The sequence below is a fragment of the Mauremys mutica genome, chromosome 5 (assembly GCF_020497125.1).
Source record: "Mauremys mutica isolate MM-2020 ecotype Southern chromosome 5, ASM2049712v1, whole genome shotgun sequence".
Lineage (NCBI taxonomy): Eukaryota > Metazoa > Chordata > Testudines > Geoemydidae > Mauremys > Mauremys mutica.
The window spans coordinates 29,708,116-29,735,545 of record NC_059076.1 but is presented as its reverse complement, the minus strand read 5'-3'; the positions used below and the strand labels follow the sequence as shown (position 1 = coordinate 29,735,545).

Genomic DNA, 27,430 nt, shown 5'->3' with positions numbered 1-27,430 from the left:
TTTTCCTCACACATTGGTGCACATACACTCTCACACAGACTGCATAGCACAGTACACGGGCCCCTACCAAGATCTGATGAGGGACCTCTCAAAGCTGAAACAAGGTGGTGTAAAGGAAAATAATCCGTCTTCTAATGTGGCTTATCTTTCCATCTAACAGCAATTAAAAACACAGGCGAGGGTACTCTGTTTTCTTAGAAGCAGCAAAGAATCCTGTGGCACCTTATAGACTAACAGACGTTTTGCAGCATGAGCTTTCGTGGGTGAATACTTGCATCCGAAGAAGTGGGTATTCACCCACGAAAGCTCATGCTGCAAAACGTCTGTTAGTCTATAAGGTGCCACAGGATTCTTTGCTGCTTCTACAGAACCAGACTAACATGGCTACCCCTCTGATACTCTGTTTTCTTACTGGCAGGAGTAACCCTGCACTATTTAGCAAAAACTGTGCACACAGGCGGTGATGGACTCCTCCGTGAAAAGGAGCTCACCTCGGCATGGTGGTGGTGCTAGTGGAACAGGGCTTTGAACTCATTCCTCACAGGAGGGGGTTTCAGAATCACAAGGGAACTGCTGAAATTCTAAATTCAACTCTGCTGATTAGTAGAAAAAATTATTGTTAATGACGGTAATTCCCTAATCAGAATTCTCCTCATTCTTTCTCTACCATGCTCAGAAGAAACTGATGCCAATTTGCATTAGGATAAGTTAGCCTGTCATGGTTAAGTAGCAAAGTGGTTGTCATTCACTGCTGATGACTGATTTCTCAGGAGATCATGCTTAACATGTTACATCCCTATCAAACTAGATCTTGGATCTAATCAGAATTGCAAAAAAATGTCCATAAACAACAGAAGGAATAATTAACATAATAGATTACACACACATACACACACACACACACACACACACACACACACACACACACTTTTCAGTAAGCTTTTTTTCTTTCCCCTTTAAGATCCCAAAAAACTCAAAGAAGTGATTGAGTCTGACGAGCCAACTCTCTGACAGCCACGATATTAATCAGTTGACTTTCCTCAAGAACTTATCAACTTTTGTTGCTTCTTAGCATCCTGCCAACCTACTGTTGTGTCTTGACAAGTGTATTTATAACAGGGCATGTCATATCGCAGATGCTCTCGGATAGTGGGGGACTTCATTACCTTCGCTGGGAGCTGAGCTTGCTCATGAGTGGCAGTTAGAATGTGTGCAGTGTTACACACGGCTCTGCACCTCTCAGCGACTTAACAGCTAGTTCATCTCTTCTGTCAAAAAACCCAGCAAGCCTGATTACGTGGAGGAGAGACAAACTGCATGAGTTAGCCTGATGAGTAGAAAGGGGGCGCTCGTCTGTGTCACAAACATTATGGAAGAAGCATTAGCCTTTTTAATTGTTTTTTTCTTAAATCGGATTAAATGTATCCTCCTTCCACTGAACTGCTTTAAAGGCTAATACGCCCTGGTTCCTGTGTACACTTCATAGTGCAGCATATCCCAAGAAACTGATCTCTGAAAAGATTCTCTGTGAGCTGACCATATAATAATTGCTCTTTTTCATACTCTCTAACAGACAGTTCACTTTGTTAAGTAGTAAAGATTCAGGGCTGCAAGCTAATTGGCTGTGAATCTTATTTGCACCATGGTCGGGGCAGACACCAATTAACATTTGGCAGGCTCAGGAGCCATACCCTGTCTGACATTCAAAAGAACTATTCTTAATGTTTCTCTCCCCTCCCCCCCTTCTCACTTTTGAAGTCAGGAGGGAGATCAAACACCCAGATTGGAGAGCAGCCTAATGCAGCTTCTTTGTAGACTCTTTCCAATGCTATTAAAAGAACAAAGACCTGAACACTAATGAATAGGAATACCTTAATGTGACACTTTATTACTGGCACTTGCTGAAGCTGGTATGATAAATTAAAAAAATGGAAAGATGAAAGGTAACTTGGTGGGTTGAAGGATTACATGATTATTTTAATTTACAGATGAATGTGTTCTTTGTTTAAGACTTCATTTATTTGTTCAGAGAACTTTCTGATATGATGATATAGTTAACCGAGAAAGAAGGGACTCCAGGAAGGCAGCAATCAGCTGTTAGGCTCTCTCACATTATAGAAAGAATGTTTTGATTCCTGACATCCCAAGTCTGTCTGGGTAATGTAAACACAACAGCTATTAGCAATGTTTCCAGATTCGATGAGGCAGACAAGAGTACCTCAGATTATTCCTCATTACAGGGACTGCTTCTGTGCCCTAGAGACAGATTACCGTGCTATCCAATCCAGACCAATCGGTGACCCACATTTTCTTGCATTTTTCCAGCTCTCGAAATGGTGAATAGTTTAAAAAAATCCTATGTTGCAGGTAACATAATTCACACTGATATTACTATATAACCCTGTCATTGAAATCTTTGCTTTTGTTTTTTTCCTCTTTGTTTTAATTTGTATTATGAAGTGCTGGAAATAACCCACTGTTAGGAGGGTAGCGAATATATCCCTGTCAATGCAAAGCAGATTTAGACATGTAATTCCTAGCATGGTAAATGGCAGTGGTAACCACATCAAGCCCCTATGGATCAGGACAGATCCTTTTGTTTTTAGTAGGTTGAGCCATGTCACAGTTTTTATCCCAGCCCCTTGCCTCCTCCCCCAGGGAGGAAGAAAGACTAAGATAGAGATGAGGGAGCAAAGCTTTTAAAGCAGCACTTACCAGTGCTTCAGCTCCACTAAGGCATCATGCGCATTAGAGTAGATTGAAACTACAGACACTTAAAAAGCCCAAGATCCAAATACAAGGGTGTGTGTTACAACACAATGCTCTGAAGGTCTGAGGTCAAACCAAAATTCATCCTGCTTGCTCACTGGGGACCAGGAAAGGCAACTGATGATTTGTTCAGTCACTATGGAAATCAAATCAACTTCTCTGTGGCTGTATACCCTGACCACCGACTAAGAACAGCAGTAGTGCCAGCTGCACTCTGGCAGGTTGCAGAAGAAGAACTGACGCAGTAGGAAAAATGAGCAGTGACATGGCAAAAATAACACAAACAAACAACAGCTCTGGCTCTTTCTAGGTTTCCAAAGCATTGCAGTGCCTCCAAAGCAATGCTTAATTGTGTGCCTTAGAGCTTCGATAAGGATGGGAAACCAGTCCACATGGGGAACGTTAAATTTTAGAATCAAACTCACACCAAACCTTTCAAGCGTTCTGCAACGTCTGGGTAAGAGTTGGTTATTTCCTGACTGTGCCCCAGACAAGTAGTGGAAATGCTAAAATACCATAAGCGAGATTCTTATGAGATTTCTGCACATAACTAAAGCGGGCAAACTCATTCCTGCTGTAACTCCATTGAAATCATCTGGGAGAGGAATGAGAAAAGAAGCTGCAAAATCCATTGCTCTGTATTTGTGCCACATGATATCATGCCTTTCCTCAACTGAGACACTGGGTTATACCGAGATAAAAGATGATCAGATAAAGAGCATCTGAACTGTTGGATACTTATTTAAACAAATAAGGCTTTTTGAGATTTGCATTTGACCATCACTAGGCATTAGGGGCCTGATTTTCAGAGATGCTGAGAACCCTGAACTCCAGTCAAGTCAATGAGATCCGCTGGCATGTAGCACTTCTGAAGATCAGGCAGTTCCAGTCCTCTGGATTACATCTGAAGCCTCAGCATTAATTCCGCCTCCTCTTGGCATGTGGATTCTTTCAGGCATCTCTGAAAAGCCAAGAAAGGAGCACATTCTTGATAGGGGCACATACTGGGATTCTCCCAAGGTAATGCAACAGAATTATTAGCAATTAATCCCTTTGCTCATTTAATTTGTTCTTTGAAAGATGCCAGTATCATATTGTGAGTGAGAAATGTACTCAGAGACATGCAGCCCCATCAAATTAGCTCCTTGCAATAGGTTATAGATCAAAACATCAATGAGATGTAAGATTAGTTAATATGCCATAAGCAGCTAAATGAAGTTTTGCATTGAAATGTGATTTGCTGCACCTTCAACAAGGAGATAATTGCTTTTCTAATTATAATTGGGCATAGCGTACAAACTTGGTGACCCAGCAGAGCTTAAAAACTGGCACTATATTTATCTATCTTTGCATGTTTAATTAGGAAGGGGAAGAAGAAAAAAAAAACATCAAGGAGTCAAGTGGAAAATGGAGGAGTTGTTTTGCCGAGTCAAAATGAGTGTGGCGTAGACTTTATTCGGCTGGTTTTGCCTGAACAAAAAGCTAGTGGCAACTAGGGACTTCTCCAAATAGGCAGCATCAGGTGGCTGCTCCATCTAATTGATTATTAATATGACTGCTGTTTGCTTTGTTTCATGAGAGGGCTTATGTTTTGCTGCAGTTATTCCTTAATTGGAACTTCATGTGTATGCATTTCATGTAAGTTCACTGTCTTCCAAGCAGTGTTTTATATTCCCTGCCGGAAAGTGAGCTTGTAGAGAGGCGAGCAGAGGGGTTGATGGCCACGAATGCAGATCAGCTGGGAAATGGCATTGTCATTTGTGGCCCCTTGTGATACATGATGGAATTACCTGTGGGTCAGGTATCAATAGGAAAGAGGCTGGAAGGGGCGAAGTTGATTTGTGACATGTAAGGAGGCACATCTCTCCATCTTCCTTTACTTACCAAATGCTAACACAGGCTATTTGCAAATTCCCTAGCTCCTACTTTCAATTGTACTAATAGGCGATAAGGGCCCAGACAGCCTCTTTTCTTGCCCGCAGTGCAGTAGCAGGGCAAGAATTCACTCCTGAGGCTAAAGTCCTCCCTCGTTTACACCAGTGCAAATCTAATGGCAGCCAGTGGGGATGCATTGGTGTAAGTGTGGGAAGAATTTGTCCCTAGCTTTAAAAAGTTTTATAATCCAGTGAATGCTCCACAGCCACAATAGGGCATGGTCTGCTGGTCTGGAGAAACCGCCAGGCCTCTCGCCTCTCCAGGTGTGTCTACATGCAGCTGGGAGCAAGCCTCCCAACGTAAGGAGATAGGTTCATACTAGCGGGGAATGAGCTAGTGTGCTCTAGAATTGTGAGCCAAAGCTGGAATGTCAACCTCCCTATTTTTAGTGTGCTAGCCCAAGTCCCTCCAGCACGAATCCGTCTGCCCCGGCTGGAAGGCTCACAAGTGCAATATAGACGTACCCCCTGTGAATAAAAGAAGCAGTGAGGTGCATGTCACCATGCATTCCTCTCTCATTACCCTGCCCTGTGCAGCCCAGGATAGCTCTGGGACTCAAAGTACAGCTGCCTGACACCACTTTCTTTCATTGCCTCCAGTTAATAACAGCAGAATTTGATATATGTATTTAGAAGATTTATAACACAGGAGAATGTAAACACAACAGCTATTAGAAATATTTCCAAATGTACTGATGAGGTAGACTTGCCTCAAATTGCTCTTCATTGCAGGGACTGGTTCCATACCCTAGATAGGGCCGGTGCAAGGATGTTTCACGCCCTAGGCAAAACTTCCACCTTGCGCCCTCCCCCCACCCCTCCGCCCTGAGGTGTTCCCCCCCCCCACGGCAGCCCCCCACCCCTCCGCCCTGAGGTGTTCCCCCTCCCACGGCAGCTCCCCCCCTCTGCCCTGAGGTGCCCCCCCTTGCAGCAGCTCCCCACCCTCCGCCCTGAGGCACCCCCCCCAGCCCCAGCTCACCCCTGCTCCGCCTCCACCCCGAGCACGCCATGGCTGCTTCACTTCTCCCGCCTCCCAGGCTTGCGGCGCCTAAGCTGATTGGTGCCGCAAGCCTGGGAGGCAGGAGAAGTGAAGCAGCCACCGTGTGCTCAGGGAGGAGGCGGGGCAGGGATGAGTTGGGGCAGGGAGTTCCCCTGCATGCCGTCCCTTCCCTTACTTGCTGAAGGTGGCCCTCCCCGTGCTCCCCTGCCCCAGCTCCCTCCACCTAAATGCCGGCAGTGATTGATCCGGCTGCCGCGGTCACTGCCGAAGAAAATGGCGCCCTCCCAAATCCTAGCGCCCTAGGCGACCACCTAGGTCACCTAAATGGTTGCACCGGCCCTGACCCTAGAGACAGATTACCCTGCTCCCCCAGAAGATTAGTCCATCAGTTTCTGCTTTTGGCAAAATGACCAGAACCCCTGATCCCTGCCAGATATAGTTCTCTTAGTCTCTGAAGTATATGAGCTGATTACCATTAATGTAGCTTGCACAACTGGAACTTTCAGTAGCATTCACAAAGTTATCTACCCACAGTATTTTACATGATTCCTTCTTGGGGCAGTACGTTCTCCAGATTTCATGCTCAAACTGGGTGATGTGATTGGTAGTACTTCATGTTCTAACATCAAAGTTCCCAAGCTGTGGCCCATGGATCCCTTGCTGGCAATCTGTGGTAAAATGGCTCCTCCTCCTTTCTTGCCAGCTGTTAGAACTGTCCAGCCTAGGGTTGCCAACTTTCTAATTGCAGAAACCCAAACACCCTTGCCCCACCCATGCCCTGAGGCCACACCCATGCCCCTCCCCTTCTCCAAGGCCCCACCCCTGCTCACTCCATCCCCCCTCTCTCCATCACTTGTTCTCCCCCACCCTTGCTCACTTGCTCATTTTAGCTGGGGATGGGGGTTGGAGTGTGGAAGGGGGCTCCAGGCAGCAGTAGGGGGTTGGGGTGTGGGAGGGGTTGAGGGCTCTGGCTGGGGTGCGGGCTCTGGGATGGGGTCAGGGATGAGGGATTTGGAGTGTGGGAGAGGGCTCCACACTGGGGCCGAGGGGTTCAGAGTGCGGGAGGGGGCTCAGGGCTGGAGCGGGGGTTGAGATGCAGGAGGAAGTGTGGGCTCCAGGCGGTGCTGACCTCAGGCAGCCCCAGCATTTCATGGGGACAGAGGAAGTCCACACAGCTCTCAGGAAGTGGCAGCATATCCCTCCAGCTCCTAGGCGGAGGGGCGGCCGGGGGCTCTGCGCGCTGTCCCCACCCACAGGCGGTGGCCCGGCAGCTCCTATTGGCCATGATTCCAGGCCAGTGGGAGCTGCCGAGCCTGCGCTCAGGGTGGCGCCTATGAGCGGGGGCAGTGCACAGAGTCCCCTGGCCACCCTTCTGCCTAGGAGCTGGAGAGACATGCCGCCGCTTCCGGGAGCCACATGGAGCCAAGCAGGGAGCCTGCCTTAGCCCCGCTGTGGCCAATTGGAATTTTAGCAGCTCAGTCAGCACAACTGACCGGAGCTGCCAGGATCTGTTTTGAACTGGGCATTCCGGTCAAAAACCGGATGCCTGGCAACCCTAGTCCAGCCCTTTTTTAATCTTAAAAGAAAAATGTGGATGCCTTTAAAAATAAGACGAAACAAGGAAAGGGAGCCCATATAACTGCAGTCACTGGGGGGAGGGGAGGGGCGGGGTGTTTGTAATACAATGGGAGGCGAGGGAACAAGTGCCATCCTCAGAAATCAGAACCACCACTAGGATTCTTCTTTCTCATTAAATTTAGTGATGGTGAAAGACATCTCCAAGCTCTGGAGAATGAAGTCCTGCCAGCAAGGGATCCATGGGCCACAGCTTGGGAACTTTGATGTTAGAACATGAAGTACTACCAATCACATCACCCAGTTTGAGCATGAAATCTGGAGAACGTACTGCCCCAAGAAGGAATCATGTAAAATACTGTGGGTAGATAACTTTGTGAATGCTACTGAAAGTTCCAGTTGTGCAAGCTACATTAATGGTAATCAGCTCATATACTTCAGAGACTAAGAGAACTATATCTGGCAGGGATCAGGGGTTCTGGTCATTTTGCCATCGAGCTACAGCATGGACTAGAGCAGAGCAAACTTTCTCCACACTGTCTTGACAGTCTGCCACAAGCCAGTTCCAGAGAGACCCCTTCTATGGCCAGAGGATAGTTCCGTCTTTATGCCTGTGTGATGACTGACTTTTTTAATCCTAAAAGTGGCAGCCCAGTGTCTAATATCAGTTGTGGACACCCTTCTCCACTGGGAACTGGAATGAACCAGCCAATTAGTTTAACACAGGGCCTCCAGCAGCAACCACATGGTCATGAACTGAATAAACTCAGAGTTACGAACAGCAGCGTTACGAACTGACCAGTCAACCACACACCTCATTTGGAAACGGAAGTACGCAATCAGGCAGCAGTAGAGACCCCCCCCCCAAAAAAGCGCAAATATAGTACAGTACTGTGTTAGATGGAAACTACATAAAAAAATTTTAAAAAGGAAAGCAGCAATTTTCTTCTGCTTAGTAAAGTTTCAGCGCTGCATTAAGTCAATGTTCAGTTGTAAACTTTTGAAAGAACAATTGTAATACTTTGTTCATTTCAGAGTAACGAATGCCATTCCCAAAGTGTTCATACCTCTGAGGTTCTACTGAATCCATAAACCTAACAGTGAAAGTTTTCCATATCCCATTACCTGAGCCCTCTAGTCCATCTTCACCTGAGCCCTTAGTCCATCTTTTAAATAAAAGTTCACCTCCATCTAGTACTTAAAGCAAAGTTGTAACATTCTCAAAAACAGCTAGAATTTATATCGCTTCTACAGCACACTCTGTATAGATCTTAGTACTCAAGCAGTGAGCTGGACATATGTGCAATTAAGGAAGTGTTTCCACAGCAGGAAAACAAATCCCCCTTATTGGCAATAGAAGCAGAAATAACGACAACTGAATAAAATGCCACTGTGGTTTGCGCTCGCTGTCTTATTCCCGGTATGTGTTTTGCAGTCACTCATAGTTGTAATTTCAGCCTCTTTGGAGACCACCTTTAAAAAAAAATGTAGAAATCCATTTCCTGTCACTAGCATGCAAAGAACACAGCATCCTATTTAGTGGGCAGTTGGTAGGATGAAAGCGTGCATTTGAAACCAAATCCAAACATCAAATAACAGTAGTCTTCAAAGAGGCATTCAACTCTCAAGATAACTAGTATATTTGTTAGCTCAGTGACCCCTCAGAAATATCTCTGAGTCTGAGTTTCTCACTTGGATGTCTTATGCTCTGTACAAACTGGTAGTTTATTTCACCAGCGAATATATATTTTTTGTTTTAATCAGCAGACACACACTTGTGATTAATGGCTTTATGGTACAAGCTAAGTCTCTCTATGGTCTGACTGTTGTAGTAAGTCATGCATACCCTACTTTCCCAGAACAAAGGTTCTGGTAAGAATGCGGAGAGCTGTGATTAAAATATGAGTGTTGAAAGAAATACAAGTTCAGTAGAGATACTGTTCAGGATAGCAATATAATTCTATCCTGTCTATATGACTGCATAATAAGGGAGCCCAAATACTAGCAAGAAATTGCACGGTTAAGGCAAAAACAACAAGAAGTCCGGTGGCACCTTAAAGACTAACAGATTTATTTCGGCATAAGCTTTTGTGGCTAAAAAACCTCAGACTAACACGGCTACCCCCTGATACTTGACACGGTTAAGGCAGTAGATTGGAAAATGTTCAGTAGTTCCTGTTAGGTGCTGAGCAGCCAGCACTCCAGTAGTACCAAATCCTCTGGTTCTGACTCTGTTTTTAGTCAAGCAAATCTCTCGTTGAAGTCAGGAGGCCAAATCTTGCAGTCCTTGAATTTTGTTCCTGGAAATCAATGAGTTTTGCTTAAGTAAGAACTAAATCAGGCCTGCACAACTCGTAAAGCGGCGAGGGCCATATTACTCCAAAGAAAACAGCTGAGGGCCGAACCCCACCCCCCCCAGCGCCGCCAAGCCCCCCCAAAACACAACACCCCCCCCGGCGCCACCCAGCCACCCTGAAATACTCCCCCCTCCCAGCACCACCCACCCCTCGGAAACAAACCCTCCTTCCCCGGCGCTGCCCCACCGAAACAGCGGTATTGAACCTTGGTAATATGTTATAGCGGGCCCCTAAGGTAGTATAATTAAGGTAAAAGAAAAATGTCTTTTTGCTAGAAGTAGAACAAGCTCTTCCCCCCACTTTGTAATCAATTTCCCTGTTGAATGAATGAGGTGTGAATGAGGAAGGTGTGGAAGGCAGCACCTCCAGACAGCTGCAACCCTTGGAGAGGGGCTGGGAGCCAGACCAGATCAGTAGAACAGGTCAGCCACTGACTCCTCACTCGCCTTCTCAGCCCCCCCATCCCCCCCGGCTCGCCTACTCACCCCCCCCGCCCACTCGCCTCCTCAGCCCCCCACCCCCCTGACTCGCCTCCTCAGCCCCCGCCACTGCCCGCCCGCCCGCTCGCCTTCTCAGCTCCCCACTGCCCCCCCGGCTCGCCTCCTCATCCCCCGCCACTGCCTGCCCGCCTCTTCAGCTCCCTTCCCTCACCCGCCATGGGCCACACAGTGAGTCCCCCGGGCCGCATGTTGTGCAGGCCTGAACTCAATTAACGACATCAAGATTTGGGGTAATGTCTTCAGTGACATTTTGTGTGTGCTCAGCACCTGACAGGATCAGACCCAGTGCAGACTTAAAAAATCCAATAAAATGCTGTTTCATCTGCCACAATTACAAGTGAAAGAATTGTAAGGAACAATCCTGCATTGGCAAGGGCAGAGGATCTAGATGACCGCACGTGCCTTTTCCATCTCTGATCTTCTGTCCTTATTGCTTCCACCTTTGGCAGTTTATAAACCAGTCAGAAAAGCTTGCCAAGGGGTTTCAGCCTCTAGATAATGCTAGTAGCTCGGCGTGGCTGAGTTTGTATCAGTAATTGGCTCCTGTAATAGCTTTTCCCATTGATATAATCGCTTGTTTGATTAATGTACTCTCTACTCTTGTAGTCTGCACTGAAATCTTGCACTACTTTGTATGCTCTCATTTCCATGCGTGTTGCATTATTTTAGTCCACTGCTCAAAACATCCTGATTAGAGCACAGAGATATAGCCATTGTGATTATTGTGGGTTTTTCTTGCTGATGGTCTCACATATCATGTTGGGTGGCATGTGGCAGATTCCCTCTGTTAATTAGAACAAATGTGCCAATTATGTTAATGTATCTCCCGATACCAATCAGTGAATAATTAGAGACAACGCATCTGTCTCTCACCAGGGAGTAGAATGAAAGAATAAGCTGCAAGGTGCATTGCTCTAAACGACTGCCACCTTCAGATTGTGTGTTTCCTCAGCCAGTCACTGTGACAGCGCGGTGTCATGACAGGTTTGGAAGCAACACAGTGCAGACAGATAAAATAGAGTTGGTGGCAGTCATGGTGCTCACTGGTCTGAAAATTAAATCCAAAGAACATAAGAAGTCATAGTCAAAATCAGGAGACCTTTATGTGTTCTTTGTACCACAGCACTTCTTTCAGCATTTCTTATTATTATCTAACATTTTATCGTACTTTAGCACTTAGAGGCCTCAAACAGGCCAGGTTCTTGTTGTGCTACGCACTGTACAAACATATAGCAAATGACAGTACTTGCCCCAAGGAGCTTACAAACTCAGAGTGAATTGTTGTGGATTTCACAGTCTCCTTTCCTTTGTAAGGCTAATGTGGAAGAATATTGAGTTATATATCACTGAAATTTTCCTTTGATATTAGGTCCACATGGGAAAACTTCTACTGTTTGTAATGGTTATATCCCAAATTGAAGGATTTCTGGTTTGATGACAGAAAATTGAAGTTAAAGTTATTTCACTGATTGGATTGATTGATTTCAGTGATACTTCCACATATACACAAAGGTTTATATATCTTATTTTTATGAGAGGTTTAAATATGAGTAACATATTTATTTACTAGTGGCCTAATTTTATTTATACTCAAATGTTTATTATTAATAGTGCTAGAGACATTCTCTAATTTACTGAATTTTTAAGAGACAGAAACCTATTTAGAGTCCCTGTGACTACTACCGGTAAAGGTACTTCATCAGCAGAGTTGCAAAACAAATACTCACTTTAGAAATGTGGTTCACCAGAATAAAATTAGAGAAATTGGATGACTTTCTGCATGTATTAGGTTAACAACCTAACTCCTTGAGGAAAGATGGATGGGATGACATGATTTACAAATCCAATAATTGATAAAACCTGTATAATAACAGTATGAATAATTGCTGTCACCTATAAATTATACTGTCTCAATTCTGCTCTATTCTCTTACCTTGTGTATTTGGCAGTTGCTCAATTACTGCTTATACGAGAAAATAAGTTGTGTTCTCATAAATTCTGTTTACCTCTGATGATAACACACACACACGCACGCCTGATTTTCAGAGGTGCTGAACACAGAAGTCAGTGGCAGCTGCTCAGCAACTATGGAAAAATTAGGCCATTAATAAGTAAAAATGTGTGGTAACCAAAACCTTATTTAAATGTTATAATAAGTTTTTAATTAGCTAACATTTGTACATGGTGTTGAACAAGAAAACACAAGATGTGCTAATTATTATTGGAATCGTGCTTTTTAGCTTTCACATTACTCGTTGATTACTAAAATGTGTGTGTAAATATAACTTATACCTCCTGTCTAACCAGCCATCCTCTGATCATTTCCCTCAGTGATGATGATAATCTGGTGTTGGTGACATACTTCACTTCCATTGGTGTAATTATGATGTCATAAACAGTGGATTGTAGCATCTTGTAATGAGTAAGGCAGGAAAATTAGAAAAGACACTGTGTTTAGACACACACAAGTTAATGTTAATCAGCAGTGATGCTGCAACAGGGACATGACAGCTGAGGCTTTTGGTAAACTATATTTTTCAGACTGACTCAGTGTAACAGAGACTAAGAAATTCTTTCTGCTTTGCACTTTACATGTTATACATGGAGTAAATTTTGCTGGCGCATTATGTGAAGAGGGTTTTTTCCTTTGAGGAATTTGGGGAAGAGCCAGAGGCTCTAGGCAGAGACACCTTTGGTTTGTTCTGGTATGGCAGTCCTATTCTCATGTGATCTGCTCTGATTTAGTCAGATCAGAATTGTCTCATCAGAGGTCCAGGCTGAATAAAGATTTGCACAGTTTTGTGAGCAGCTGTAAGACTCCCCTAAGTTTATTTATGTAATTAATTACTGTTTTGGTATTGGGGGAAGAATGCTTTCATAACCAGGAATATTGATCTGCACATGCAAACCAAAACTATTTTGTAATGAATCCAGGCCCAGTCCTGTTCCCACAGAAATCAACGGGAATTTTGCCATTGACTTCAGTCAGAGCAGAAGCAGGTCCTCAGTATGCAGACCACAGAAAGAGGAGCAATAAATGATTCGTTTCTTTAACATAGGTAGCGTTTTGCAGAATCTCAGCTTTGCAATCCTGTATTGGTATCACAGAAATACACATTAAAAAAGCAGAAAGACTACACTTGTCTCTGTGAGATACAGAGGTTAAGCTGATGTCTGAAAGGAAGAGTGCAGAGAAGTGAGCTTTGGGCTTGTTTCTCAATCTAGACGCATGCAGCTTTGACCGGTGGGTGATGCAGGGAACAAACATTGCCACTGACTGAATGGGAAGCTGTCCGTCTTGATTATACTTGATTCCTGTTAGGACTCAATTTGGCTGAACACCAAGGAAGAAATGGGGGGGGGTGGGAACAATTTTAGGCTTCTTGCCAAGGAAATGCACATTATTGAGAAAAGCTTAGATCTTTCATGGAAAATAAAATGTGAATGCTGTTGACGGAATGGTTTCCAAAACGTTGCGCCTCTCTCTATCTTTTTTACTCTCTCTCTCTCTCTCTCTGTATCTCTCTCTCTTTTCCATTTCTCCCACACTTTTTGCACCACCAGAATTTTTAAATGCTCTGGAAGATTGGCACTTTAAATCAAGCCCACTGCAGGATAGGATCTTTGTATTCATTCCTGGGTCTTCCTTTGGAAACAAATAAACAGAAGGCAATCAAACACATTCAAACTAACAGCCTTGCAATTGGGTTGGGAATCACTAGCTCTTGTTAATAAAACTGTTACTAACAAAACAGTGCGCTTTTTTCTAAAATATTGACTTGCAATAGATTGAGAAGGGTCTCTATGGAGTTAATGCAGCTTTTGACTTGAAAGAATGTACCCCACGTCTGTTACTGTGCACCATTGCAGCTAAGATTCTTCATACTTACTGCGAGGACATTACAATACCCCTGCTTGTACTGTGTAATATATGGGACTAGGACAATTATAATAACTTAAGGGAAAGTTTGAAGCAAAATAGACTATATACACACACACACACACTTCTAAGGCCATTGCTAAATACATTTTTCATCTTGAAGACTTGTGGTCAATTTAACTTCCCTATTGATAGGGAAATTACAATTATTTAATTATAGAGCACTGTATAAGTGGATCCAGTGATTTTGGTCCCAACCCCAAACAGCTTATGATATAATATTCAGACTGGAACAGGCAGAAAAAAATAAGTATATTTCATAACATTGTTTAAAAGCAATGAAAATTTTTCATTTTGTTTGAAATTTTCCATGACAATTGATTTGATTGATTTATACATACAGCATTTGGATTTAGGTTTGGTGGGGGCGAAATAACTCTCACTTTTTACACAGACACTTAGAAAGAATGGAAAAAAAGGATGGGGGATTTAAAGAGTGATAGTGTTGTATTCCCCCATTGAAAAAAATTCAATAAATTTCACTGAAAATGAAAAATTACAACCAATAGGGAAAAGTTCCACACACTCTTCTTTTTTCGTTGAAAAAAAGGTTTAGACAGAATTTTTTCAACCCAGACGATTCTGTTACAAAGTACAAATTAGATACTGAAGAATGGTCTAGATTCCTTGCCAAAAAGTCAAGGTGCTATTGTTGGTGCAGAGATAAGCACAGAAGATTTGTAAAAGAACTAGCTTTGAAGAAGGCTTTTGAAAGAGGGAGTGTGAGGCTGTTTCAAGAGTATAGGTTGATGCAAGAGGAGGTTTAAATGGAAAAGTGGAAAAACAGAAAAGGGAGCAGTTAGAGGAGAGGTGAGGAATGTAAAAAGGAGAGAAAATGTGGCTGAAGTGAAGACAGAGTTATAAGAGAGACAGCCGTTAGAGAGCCTTGGACGTTTTGAACTTTATGTGGAGGCAAGAAAAAGCCAGTGAATGACCATATGACATGGTCTGACTGGCAGAAGAAGATTGTCTTGTATATGGAAAAAAGAAAAATTGCTAAATGGGAATGAATCAGGGGAACTTTATTAATTAAATTACATTTTTGAATAATAAAATATATGAAAGTCTAAATACTAAACAATGACATATATTATCTGAGTGGACACACCCACGTACATATTTAATCACTTTATTTTTATTCAACCAGAATAAAACAAAGCAGTGGAAAACCTGCAGCTCTAAAGTGAGTTGTGATCTGAACCTATTTGCTGGAAGTGTTTATATAAATAACAATATATTTAAAGCAACTTTTCACCAAGAAATCTGGAGGATGAGGAGGAGTGCACTCTCTCATGGTCATTTCAGGTAGATACAATCAAAGTATTCATAGATAGAGACCTTAGTCAGGGGCCTGCAAGTACAGTGGCATATTTGCAAAGGAGCATAAGAGTTACAGCAGCGCTCCATTAAGTTTCTCCCAACCCTCCCTCTGCTCTATTTGATGCAGTGGAATATCCATGGGAAGGCAGGTTGGCCTGCCCCTCCCATCACACACACATTGAATAGTGAGAGTTTTAGTATATGTTAGACTCTACATATATTTTCCAACTAAACCTTTTTTCTTATATCACATTCCAAAGGTTTTACCATCCCTCTGCACCATAACCTGAAAAGAGGGTGGATACTCCTGCCCTCCACAAAGGGTTCAACAGCTTTAAATTTGGTCTGGGATTGCAGAAGAGGCCTGCTGGCAGAGGCACCTTCGAGATGAGCTTAATCAGGTTTCCCATTGGACCCACTAGCCATACACCCTCCCACTTTGTCATTTCTGTGATCCCCTGGTTTTTGTATCGGTGAGCCTCACTCCATTCAGACTTTGCCCCAGTCTTGGTTCCACAGACTGAACCTAAATGTTCCATGGATTGAACCTAGAATTTATCCCTCTCTTCTGTTTTGCAAAAGATTTGCAAACAAATGTTGATATTTACACACGTATATTTGCTACTAGTGAATGTTAGACAGTTGAAATGAATGAAGATAGCTTACAGCTTGTTGGTGACTGGTCCATTTCACCATATGCTGTTCGTGGTGATTGGCCACATAAATCACATGGTATTGCTTTTGCTGTATGACTAGATGGCTGAAGCTTTCTAATATCGAGAATAACAACTGATGAATAGCCTATATGGTTGTTTGCATATTAATAGGTACTTTCACCTGAATCTGGGTATTTGCACAAAAAACCCAAAGATGCCTCTAACATTAGTGAGGCCAAAAACCTGCTTGTGCAGATGTTTGCACCCATGGAATAGAAAAGTGAATGAAGGTGGTCAAGCTGAACAGCCAATCAGAATTCAAACATATGCACAAACACTCTGTTTTGCAGTATTTGACCAGATCTATGCAGGAATGAATTGAGCCCTATGTGACCAAAACTAGGAGGGGCCCTAGTAACTCAGGCCACTGGTCACAGTGGTCTGTCTGTCTATCATATGGAGGAGGGCTCTTTGTTGGTTTCCAGTCTTGTTGATGGTTGGGCAGTTGTTCAAATATCTTTGGAAAAGTAGTGGTCTGTCAGTACAAATCAGGCCTGTCTTGGCAGTTGGCACCTTTTAGTTCCAGTGGGTTGATTTTTGTTTTTGTTTTTCTTCCTTTAATTAAATCCTAGGCACAAGCTGAAATGATCTAGTGATGTGAAGGCCCTGCTTTGATCCATCCAGAGCCCCCCTCCCTTCCTCTAGAGCACTCTTAGTTCAGACGAAAACAAGCCACTGAATGTTCAGCCAGCTTATGCTAGAGTGGCTCACAGCCGTCAGCTGTGGGATAATGGGGTGTTTCTTTAGGAGAGTAATAAAAGGAATGTTGTCTGGATAAAAGTCACATTTACAAACAGTTTTCTGTGTAACCTATGAAATCGTATGTTATTAACATAGTAATATTTTTTGAAAATATACTTTACATAAAGCAGAAAAATAAGCAATTTTCTATTCTTCAGTATTCCCCAGTTCCCTGGTAACGGTCCCTCTTTTAGTTATCCTGATCGGTACAAAAATAAAATATATAATTTACCTCACGTTTGGGGTGTTTAACTAAAAAAATAATTACATTAGGGTGCTTGCTAGTGCACCAGTGGGAGATTTTTTTTCCTTAAATCCCCAATTTTAGACAAGGTTTTAAAGAAAGGTCAACATCTATGTCCCTCACACTGTCCATCAGATGTTGAAAGTCTACATTAACTATTTAGTTATATACAACAGGGGCAGCCTTTGAAAAAAATCATTGAACATTTTGAAGGCAGAAGAAGCTGTGAGATGGGGGAAGAAATGAACGCTGTGCTCCATGATGGCTACCTTCTCATTTCAGTGCAATGTGATATTGGCAGAATAGGCAACATTCAGCAGATGAGTCCTTTGTAGTGTATTTTAGTTTACAGCAGTTTCTGGCAGGAGCAAAATAATCAAATATTGCACACATCCAGAGGTTAAAGCCTCTGCAGATTGGCATGGTGATGACTGGTAACCTTTCCGTGTCTCTTGTAAACTTTTAGGTGGAGTGGTTGAAAAATGAAGAGGTGATTGATCCCGTCGAAGATCGGAATTTTTACATCACCATCGATCACAACCTGATCATCAAGCAGGCACGTCTTTCTGACACAGCTAATTACACCTGTGTCGCCAAAAACATCGTCGCCAAGAGGAAAAGCACTACTGCCACTGTAATTGTCTATGGTAAGCGAGGCATTGTCCTTCTGACCTACAGGCTTCACTTTGATCTATGTGCAGAAGTGGTCTGTGTAGTTCTGTGATGCAGCTGCCACCATCTTTGATGCAGAAGTGAGGTCTGTGGAAACTACAAGTTCCTAATTGTAATGCACTATCTTAATTAACATGGCCAGGCTGCCAATGTGGCCCTCATCCAGACTAAGGGCTTGGCTACACTTACAAGTTGCAGCGCTGGTGGAGGCTTTCCAGCGCTGCAACAACACCCCGTCCACACTTGCAGGGCACAACCAGCGCTGCAACTCCCTGGTTGCAGCGCTGGCTGAAAACCCATCCCGGCAGGGGTATAAGGAGTGCAGCGCTGGTGATCCAGCGCTGCCCAGCAGGTGTGGACACTCACCAGCGCTTTACCTGTCCTCCAGGGAATAAGTAGTTATCCCAGAATTCCTGTTCAGCCACTATGCACATCAGTTTGCACTCTACTGCTCTTGCCTCAGGTGACCCGCCCTGTAAATGCCCCGGGAAATTTAAAAATCTCCTTCCTGTTTGCTGCAGCCAGGTGTGGAGTGCAATCAGTTTTAATCAGTTACAGGTGACCAACCATGCCTCCACGCGGCAAACGAGCCCCAGCATGGAGCACTGGTGAATTGCAGGACCTCATCAGTGTTTGGGGTGAGGCATCTGTTCAGGCACAGCTGCGCTCCGGCCGTAGGAATTACGATATCTTTGAGCAGATATCAAGGGCCATGCTGGATCGGGGCCATGATCGGGACGCAGTACAATGCAGGGTGAAAATTAAAGAGCTGCGGAGTGCCTATTTACACAGCCCGAGAGGGGAATCGACGATCCGGAGCTGCTCCCACGACCTGCCGTTTTTACAGGGAGATGGATGAGATACTTGGGGGTGACCCCACTGCCAATCCCAGGATAACGATGGACACTTCTGAGCAGGCTGGGGGACAGGAGGAGGAGGCGGAGGAGGCGGCGGAGGCGGAGGCGTGGGGGGGAGGAAACCGCGAGTGAAGCTCCTGGCATGGGGGAAGAAACCGCAGATTCCCTGGAGGCATGCAGCCAGGAGCTCTTCTCAAGCCAGGAGGAAAGCACCCAATCGCAGCAGCCAGCAGTTGCAGAAGGACAAGCAGAGGAGCGTGTTACCGGTAAGCGGCTTTTATTTTCTGGGTGAAATGTTTCTGGAGAGGAGGGGGGGTTATGGATGCTTGCTGGCCAGCCTCTAGATGTGGAATAGCCCGTTGATGTGGTCTATCACGTCGCGGTAATCTGCCTCAGTTATCTCAGCAAAAGCTTCATCCAGAGCGTGGGCAATATGCCTGCGCAGGTTTATAGGCAGAGCCACTGTGTCCCTTGTCCCAGTGACGGTGACGCGTCCGCGCCACTCTTCTGCCAGTGGTGGGGGGACCATTTCTGAACACAGGCAAGCCGCATAGGGTCCCGGGCGGAATCCACATTGCTCTAAAAAGAGCCCCCCGCTGTTCCCTAGTGACTCGCAGTAGGGAAACATCTTCCAGGATTAAGTCCTGTGAAAAATGTTGGGAGACTCTTTAGTGAAGAGATAGGGAGATAAGATCACCCCTGCATCTGCATCTTCATTTCACTCAAACCCCTCTAGCACTCCAGATTACCTGAAGCAACCAGCTCCCCTCTTACACCCAAGCCCCACTTCTCCCCATATAAGCACTGCTCACTCACCATGTCGTGGCTTCTGTAGTGTTATGCGTGTGGGTAAAAGAATGCTTAAATAAGAACTCACTCCCTCAGTGTAACAATTCATGTCTGGAGATAGTGGATACAATGCTGCCCGTGTTAAATGTTGTCATTTCTGTTTCTACAGTGACCTTGACTACTGGACTGCCCAGATGTTCAACATCACAGAGGCTTCAAAATTTGAGAAAAAATCCCCGAAAGAGCAAAGAAGACATGCTTAAAAACTGTTCTTAATCAGTCTGCTCGAGAGAGTAAGGACTTGAAGGATTGGCGAGAGAAAGAAAGCAGGACACGCAAGAGAAATGCAGTGGCCAAGAGGAAAACCACGGAGCGGCTGCTAAGCATCCTGGAGCGCCAAGCGGAGTCTATAGAGTCACTCGTTGCCATGCAAGCAGAGCACTACCGTGCTACTCCCCCACCCGCCCCGTCCTTTGTGCCTTGTGCCCCAATGTCAGCTCAAACCACCTTTCCCCAGCATCCAGGTTCTTACCACCACCAGCTGCCTCCAACACCTGTATGTTCCCCAACCAGCCCTGATACCTACCACCACCCTTACCCTCTGCATTCAACCCCCATCACCATGCAGTATATGAACCCTGAAGTGCAGGATTCATTAAACAGCAATCCAGACAGGGCATATGCAAACTTGTGACTGTACAGTTCACCAACCCACACACCCTGCCCTCTTGTGTTCATGAAATGTTGTGTGTCTGTCTGTCTGTCAAGGAAGTTTTTTCTTTTCAATAAAACAATTCTTGCCTTTGAAAACAGTCTTTATTATAGCAGATAGTGAAAGATACCTTAGCCCAGTAAAGAAAGAGGCACTACAAATCATATTATTATTATGGATAATAGAATAACAGTGTAAGCAGTGCAATTCACTCCCATGCAAGGCAGCAAACATTATTGTTGGCTTTCAGCCTCAAATTCTTCCCTCAAGGCATCCCTAATCCTTGTAGCCCTGTGCTGGGCCTCTCTATTAGCCCTGCTCTCTGGCTGTGCATATTCAGCCTCCAGGACTTGAACCTCGGTGGTCCATGCCTCACTGAATGTTTCACCCCCTTCCCTTCACAAATATTATGGAGGGTACAGCAAGCGCATATAACCGCGGGGATGCTGCTTTCCCCCAAGTCTAGCTTCCCATACAAGCAACGCCAGCGGGCTTTTAAACGCCCAAAAGCACACTCCACAGTCATTCTGCACCGGCTCAGCCTGTAGTTGAACCGGTCCTTGCTCCTGTCAAGCTTCCCTGTATAGGGTTTTCATTGAGCCAAAGGCAGTAACGGGTACGCGGGTGGTCTCCAAGGATCACAGTGGGCATTTCGACATCCCCTACTGGTGATCTTCCTGTCTGGGAAAAAAAAGTCCCTGCCTGCATCTTCCTGAACAGGCCACTGTTCCGAAAGATGCGTGCATCATGCACCTTTCCAGGCCAGCCTGTGTAAATGTCAATGAAACGCCCGCGGTGATCCACAAGCGCCTGGAGAACCATAGAGAAATACCCCTTACGATTAACGTACTCTGGATGCCAGGTGGGGGGGGGCCAGAATAGGAATATGCGTCCCATCTATCGCCCCTCCACAGTTAGGGAAACCCATGTGTGCAAAGCCATCCACAATGTCCTGCACGCTCCCCAGAGTCACGGTCTTTCTTAGCAGGATGCGATTAATTGCCTTGCAAACTTGCATCAAAACGATTCCCACGGTCGACTTTCCCACACCAAACTGGTTCCCGACCGACCGGTAGCTGTCTGGAGTTGCCAGCTTCCAGATTGCAATAGCCACTCGCTTTTCCACCGTCAGGGCAGCTCTCAATCTTGTGTCCTTGCGCCGCAGAGTGGGGGCGAGCTCAGCACACAGTCCCATGAAAAGTGGCTTTTTCTCATACGAAAGTTCTGCAGCCACTGCTCGTCATCCCAGACTTCCATGACGATGTGATCCCACCACTCAGTGCTTGTTTCCCGAGCCCAAAAGCGGCGTTCAACGGTGCTGAGCATTTCCGTAAATGCCGCAAGCACTTTAGTGTCACACGCGGCAGGCAAATCCTATTGATATCATCGTCGGAATCCTCACTGTCACTTTGGAGCTGAAGGAATAGCTGGACTGCCAAACGTGTTGTGCTGGTGACACTCATCAGCAGAGTCCTCAGCAGATCGGGCTCCATTTGCCACAGAAATCGCGATTCACACAGAGAGTAACAGAAAGACACTCACAATGGCGCCAAACGCTGCTGGAAAGAGTGAATGCTGGGATGTGAAGCGATGCACCACGGGGCGCTGGCAAACAGGAAGCGGAATGACCCGCACACTTCCTTCCCCTTCCCACAATACTCAGCGCCAAAACGGCGCCAAAACGGGACGAGGTGCTCTGTGGGATAGCTGCCCACAATGCACCTCTCAATACAGCGCTGGAAAGTGCTGCAAGTGTGGCCACACTGCAGCGCTGGTAGCTGTCAGTGTGGCCACACTCCAGCGCTGGCCCTTCCACAGCTGCATGACCAGCGCTGTAACTCCCAGCGCTGCAACTTGTAAGTGTAGCCAAGCCCTTTGTGTGATTGCCCTGTCTCCGCAGTCCCTTATTCTACATCCACGTCTGCTCTGCCCCCATAAAATAGCCTTAGCAGAAAGCTAGGTCTGCCTTCCATGAAGTTATTGCTGTTGGTATTTTTGAGGCAGAATGTATCCACAGGGACAGAAGCTGCTCTAATGATACACCAGCTCATTGTGTTCATTACAATCAATTTAATTACAGGACAGACAAATGGAAAAAAAAATCCCTATGATTACCCTGAGCATTCATTCACTTCATAGCCAGGGTAGCAGTTATGCTTAATTGTAAGCAGTTGCATCCCTAAAGGTACAGTGCGGGCTTTTTAGTTCCATTCTATAGCAAACTAGCTGAATGGAATTGATTAGCAGCATTTGTGATGCAGAGGAGGGACACGGCACAAGCATTCTGTGTTGTGATCGTGGTGAATACTTTAATGGATAGACATGGGACAAATTTCACCATACACAAATTTTTCCAAACACACAGAGTTAGATTCTCTAAAAGCATAATTTAAGCTGTCACTTATTGAGAGTGGGCCGTGCAAGTGGGGGCACAATCGGGAGACCTGCATTGGGGAGCAGCCATCGCCTGTGTTCTCACTCTAGGGTGACCAGGTAGCAAGTGTGAAAAATCGGGACTGGGGGTAGGGCGTAATAGGCGCCTATCATAGGCGTGCACACGGCGTGTGCCGGGTGTGCCCAGGCACACCCTAATGCCCGCGGGCCTGATCCAGCCCCTCAGGGCTTTGGATCTGGCCCACGGGATTTGTCCATCATGGTGCCGCATGCCCCGTGCCACTCTCAGAAGCAGCCAGCACGGCACCACGTCCCTGGGCCCCGGCGGGGGGGGCAGAGGGCTCCGTGTGTTGCTCCAGGCATCGCCCCCCACAGCTCCCATTGGCCAGGAATGGGGAACCGCGGCCAATGGGAGTTTCGGGGGAGGTACCTGGAGGCATGGCAAGGGCAGCACACGGAGCCCTGTGCCCCCACCGGGACCGCACAGAGACGTGGTGAGCGGCGCGGCATGGGGCCAAGGCATGCAGGCAGGGAGTGCGCCGCTGCAGGTAAGCGGCGCCAGGCCAGAGCCCAAACCCCTCCTGCACCCCGCCCCCCAACTCCCTGCCCTGAGCCCCCTGCCTGCATCTCGCATTCCTCCTGCACCCCAACCCCCTGCCCAGAGTCCCCTGCTGCATCCTGCACCCTCATGCCCTCCAACTCCCTGCCATGAACCCCCTGTCGCACCCCACACCCTTCCTGTACCCCAACCCCCTGCCCTAAGCCCCCTGCCTGCACCTCGCACCCCAACCCCCTGCCCTGAGCCCCCTGCTGCACCCTGCACCCCTCCTGCACCCCAACCCCCTTCCCTGAGCCCTCTCATACACCCCACACCCCTCCTCTGCCCCAGTCTGTTGCCCTGAGCCCCCTCCCGCACCCCAACTTTTATGATGTTCGCCTTTAAAAAAAAAATATTCCCTGGGTGCACACCCTAATGAAATGTGCTGTGCATGACTGTGGCGCCTATATAAGACAAATCTCCAAATATCAGGACTGTTTCTATAAAATTGGGACATCTGGTCACCCTGTCTCACTCCCAGGGATATTTTAGACCTGTGGTGTGACTGGTAATACTACAAAATTGAGGGATTAGGAAAATTGAGCAGTTTAAATGCTTATCATTATGGCTACACAGTATGGGGCAGTACTGGTCCCTGTCCATCTTGTTCTCCATGTGTGTCACATATCGAGGTTCATAACAGAAAGGGTAAGCAGTAACCATCTTCCTAAAATCACGGATGAACAGTATAACTGGTGAGTTTGCGCTGAGCAGCCCAACAGGCGGAGTACCTGTCATATGGGCTCCTCATCTTCTGTAGGCAAGGCGCTCATTGGGACTGGTTAACAAGGGATACCCTTGTCTTAGCATTCTGTGAACTGTTGCTGTGAAGAGCGGAAAGTAACGTGTTGAATTTCTGATAGACCACATCCCAAAAGAGAGGAGCATAGATGACGGGTACGTCTGAACGCTAGTTATCGTACAGCCGCTATACACACTGGATTATCTTGCTGTGAAATACAATGCAGCTTTCAGGATGCATATATTTTGGCTTACAAAGTTCAAGATGCACTGTTTGATCTTACAGTGATTGCAATTATAGAAAGAAAAATCGATGCTCATTGCTGGATCATATTGGGTCTATATGAAGAGGAGGGCCATTTTAAATCCACAGTAGCCATGGTACAGGAAACTGAAAGGACTTTTCATGCAATGGTATTTCTAGGACTTTGACAAAGACAGTGGTTAGAAAAGGGGGATTTGTGTTTATTTAATGCTCTTTGTCACCTGTCACCTTTCAGTCAATGGCGGCTGGTCTACCTGGACTGAGTGGTCAGTGTGTAATGGTCGCTGTGGAAGAGGCTATCAGAAGCGCACAAGGACCTGCACCAACCCTGCCCCCCTCAATGGTGGTGCCTTTTGTGAGGGCCAAAGTGTCCAAAAAATAACTTGCACCACCCTGTGCCCAGGTACAGTATGAAAGACCCACAGCCCAGATGTGATTATCTAGTTTTTTCCAACAACAAGTATTTTAGGAAGTAACTATTAATCATAAACACTCCTTTTATTTTACTGGTAAATCCAGCATTTCAGTGAATGAATACTAAATTGTGTTACATAAATAGATAAAACATTGTGCACAGAGTAGATCAAACCCACTGTGGATTAAATCCCACTATTTCACAAAGCTAGCACCATCATCTCAGTCCCTGTAATTCGGGGGATTTGAGTAACATTTACAGCTTCAAATCTTGAGAGCTAAAGCTCTTGATCTGTTGAAAGCTGTGGAAATAAACTAGAATTTAAGTACAGAATATTATTTTGATTAAACAGATTTGTAACATCCTTTTCTGTGCATACCAATTTCTCCGTTTACACTGTAAAGATGAGTAGAGCATTTGAAACATCTGGATTATGGATGTTAAACTTGGCATACACATTTGCCTGTCAACAAAGACAAGAACATTCACACCAAAAATATCCCACGCAGTCACACATTAAAATAATTTTAAATTGCATCAAAATCCAGAAAATTAAACCATGAAATGTGTACTTTATCATTTAATTCAACACTGTTTAAGGGCTCTGGGTGGCTTTTAGAGGGACAAACTCTGCTATCCCTCACTCGTGTTGAGTAGCACTTTCCTATGCATTGAAATCAATGGCACTACTGTTGAAGTAAGGTACTACTCAGCACAGGTAAGGGGCATCAAAATCAGGCTCTTAGTGCTGGGTGAAACTCAGAGAAATGGAAGTTCATTTCAAATTCTGGACACTTAGCTGAGCCTCTTTAGTCCAAATATTTAATAGATCCAGCTATTAAAGTCAGCACTTTGCTCCCCAACATTGGCCTAACTTTTCTCCCATTGAAATCATTGGAGTTATTGTATTGACTTCAGTGGGAGCAGGGTCAGATTAATATTGAGCACTTGTCAAAATCCCATTTTAGTCCATTAATGTAGGTACCTAATTGTGGATGTGGGAGCCTGCCTTCAGGCACCCGTTATTTTAAAACGTTGGCCATGGTTTTTATCTTCACACTGTCTCTTTAAATACATGACCAACTAGTTTATAAATACAGATTGTAGCGCAGGTAATAAACTGCGTGTGCAGAGTGCATATTCTTGACAGTTTTGCTGATTACGCCTAGTAGCCCCTTTTTCAAATGAAATATTTCAGTGGCTTTAGTCATTTCTCTGAATAGGAAAAGTGATGATTTCATAACACAGAATAATTCCTTGCCAAATTTAATCTTTTGTTGTACATAAGTGCCAAAAAGCATAAATTTCTGGGCTTTGGGGTTTTTTTCTTCTTAAACAATTTAGCCATGGAGAAACCTCCTTTTGTTTCCATTTCAAAAAAGAGAGGAGAAGAGAGAAGGAATGAGTACTCGGGGACAAATTTCAATCCAGAATTAGTTCTTCTACCAAAGCTATAAATTCTACAAGACAACTGCTGACTGACTCTTTTCCTGAAGTCAGTTCTTTATGTGACTCAGTGGCTCAGATCTTGTTACTGGGACAGAAAGCCTTAAACATCTCGATAAGGTGTTGGGATCCAACCCAGACAAGTATTAACTGAAAGACATAAGTTTCTAATGGGCACTTGGTGGCCCAAGTGGACTGAAGAGATGTCAAAATCACAAAAATCACCACTGTAATTAGCACTAATGATTACCCTTGCTGGCAATCCAAGCATGTATATCTAAGACCATGGAGACTGAACTGCCTCATTCCCTTACAGTTGGTCCTTCTAGTGCTAACTTGAGGCAAATTAGCAGGGCTGTGAGAGGAAGTTTGTATTTCTGTGGTCTATGCTGTAAAGATTTCGGTCCGTAGTTCTGTCAGTCTGGCACCTTTCACAAGGGCTAAATTCACAAAGATCTTTTAAAATCAACCATTTTCTCTGCTTCTATCTGTATTTGCATCTCTCTCTTTCTGACCTTCCTAAGTGATGTCGCTTTTTTGTCGCAGTGGATGGTAGATGGACAGCGTGGAGTAAGTGGTCTACCTGTGGAACAGAGTGTACCCATTGGCGCAGGAGGGAATGCACAGCGCCCGCACCGAAGAATGGTGGGAAAGATTGTGAGGGTCTCGTTCTGCAGTCCAAGAACTGCACAGATGGGCTGTGTATGCAGAGTAAGTGGAAGTATATTAATCTGTTGTATTGACTTTGGAGTTTGGAAAATATATAGCCATTAAAAAAAACAAAAACAAATTAAAGCTTGAATGTTCTCCTGCCATAAAAATCTCCTATAAGCAGAAGCTGGAGAGTATCTAAATGAAATATCCTGCACCATAACAACATAAGGAAGAAAGCTACATTTAAGTGACTTGGCATAAAATGACCAAAATAACCCATGTGTGGTGCTGCAAAATTGTGCCATCTAGTCATTGTCTGCATTGGGTGCAAAGCTTCACCACCTACAGCAAGCTTAGGGAGGAATTGTGTGTCTGAGGCAAATACTCTGTAAACTCCCTGGAATAAATGGTGCAGCCTAGTCCTCTCAGCATTCTATGCCAGTTTTGTGTGGTGGTGGAGAATGGAGGTGGAACCATGACCATTGTAATGGTCTGTGCCTTTTCTGAGACCCTTTTCCAGTCCCCTAAGTGCACCACTTTCAAGTGACAGGCCTGTACTCTACTTCTCTTTGGGGTGGGACCTTTTGTTCCTTCCACTGTCTGAGTGGTCATGCTAGGTTATGCCCATCTGGTTGCCAAATTTGACACCTCACAGGCTTGATGGGCACAGCACCTATAAGACTTCCCTTCAGGAGTTGGTGGACAGTAATATTATGCAGTGATACAGAAGCAGCTTTTTCAAGACAAAGGATGATTTTTTTTTGCCAAAAGGTTCACAGCACTCAGAGAAA

The 27,430-nt window shown here is 45.1% G+C and overlaps 1 protein-coding gene and 1 long non-coding RNA gene across 7 annotated transcripts in view; one reads left to right on the top strand and one right to left on the bottom strand.

The window, feature by feature from the left end:
- LOC123370618 overlaps window positions 1-12,479 on the bottom strand; it is a 31,262-nt gene extending 18,783 nt beyond the window's left edge. Inside the window, exons 1-2 of the long non-coding RNA XR_006579483.1 lie at window positions 12,428-12,479; window positions 12,069-12,220 (exon numbers count right to left, since the gene is read on the bottom strand). This is a non-coding gene — a long non-coding RNA (uncharacterized LOC123370618). The remainder of the gene's footprint in view (window positions 1-12,068; window positions 12,221-12,427) is intronic.
- UNC5C (unc-5 netrin receptor C) overlaps window positions 1-27,430 on the top strand; it is a 357,995-nt gene that overhangs the window by 266,847 nt on the left and 63,718 nt on the right. For 4 of the 6 annotated variants that reach the window (XM_045017247.1, XM_045017246.1, XM_045017249.1 and 1 more), the window contains exons 5-7: window positions 17,563-17,743; window positions 24,360-24,527; window positions 26,532-26,696. In XM_045017247.1, coding sequence (XP_044873182.1) covers window positions 17,563-17,743; window positions 24,360-24,527; window positions 26,532-26,696 — 514 coding nt within the window. The remainder of the gene's footprint in view (window positions 1-17,562; window positions 17,744-24,359; window positions 24,528-26,531; window positions 26,697-27,430) is intronic. The other 2 variants (XM_045017250.1, XM_045017252.1) reach the window with 1 other exon arrangement.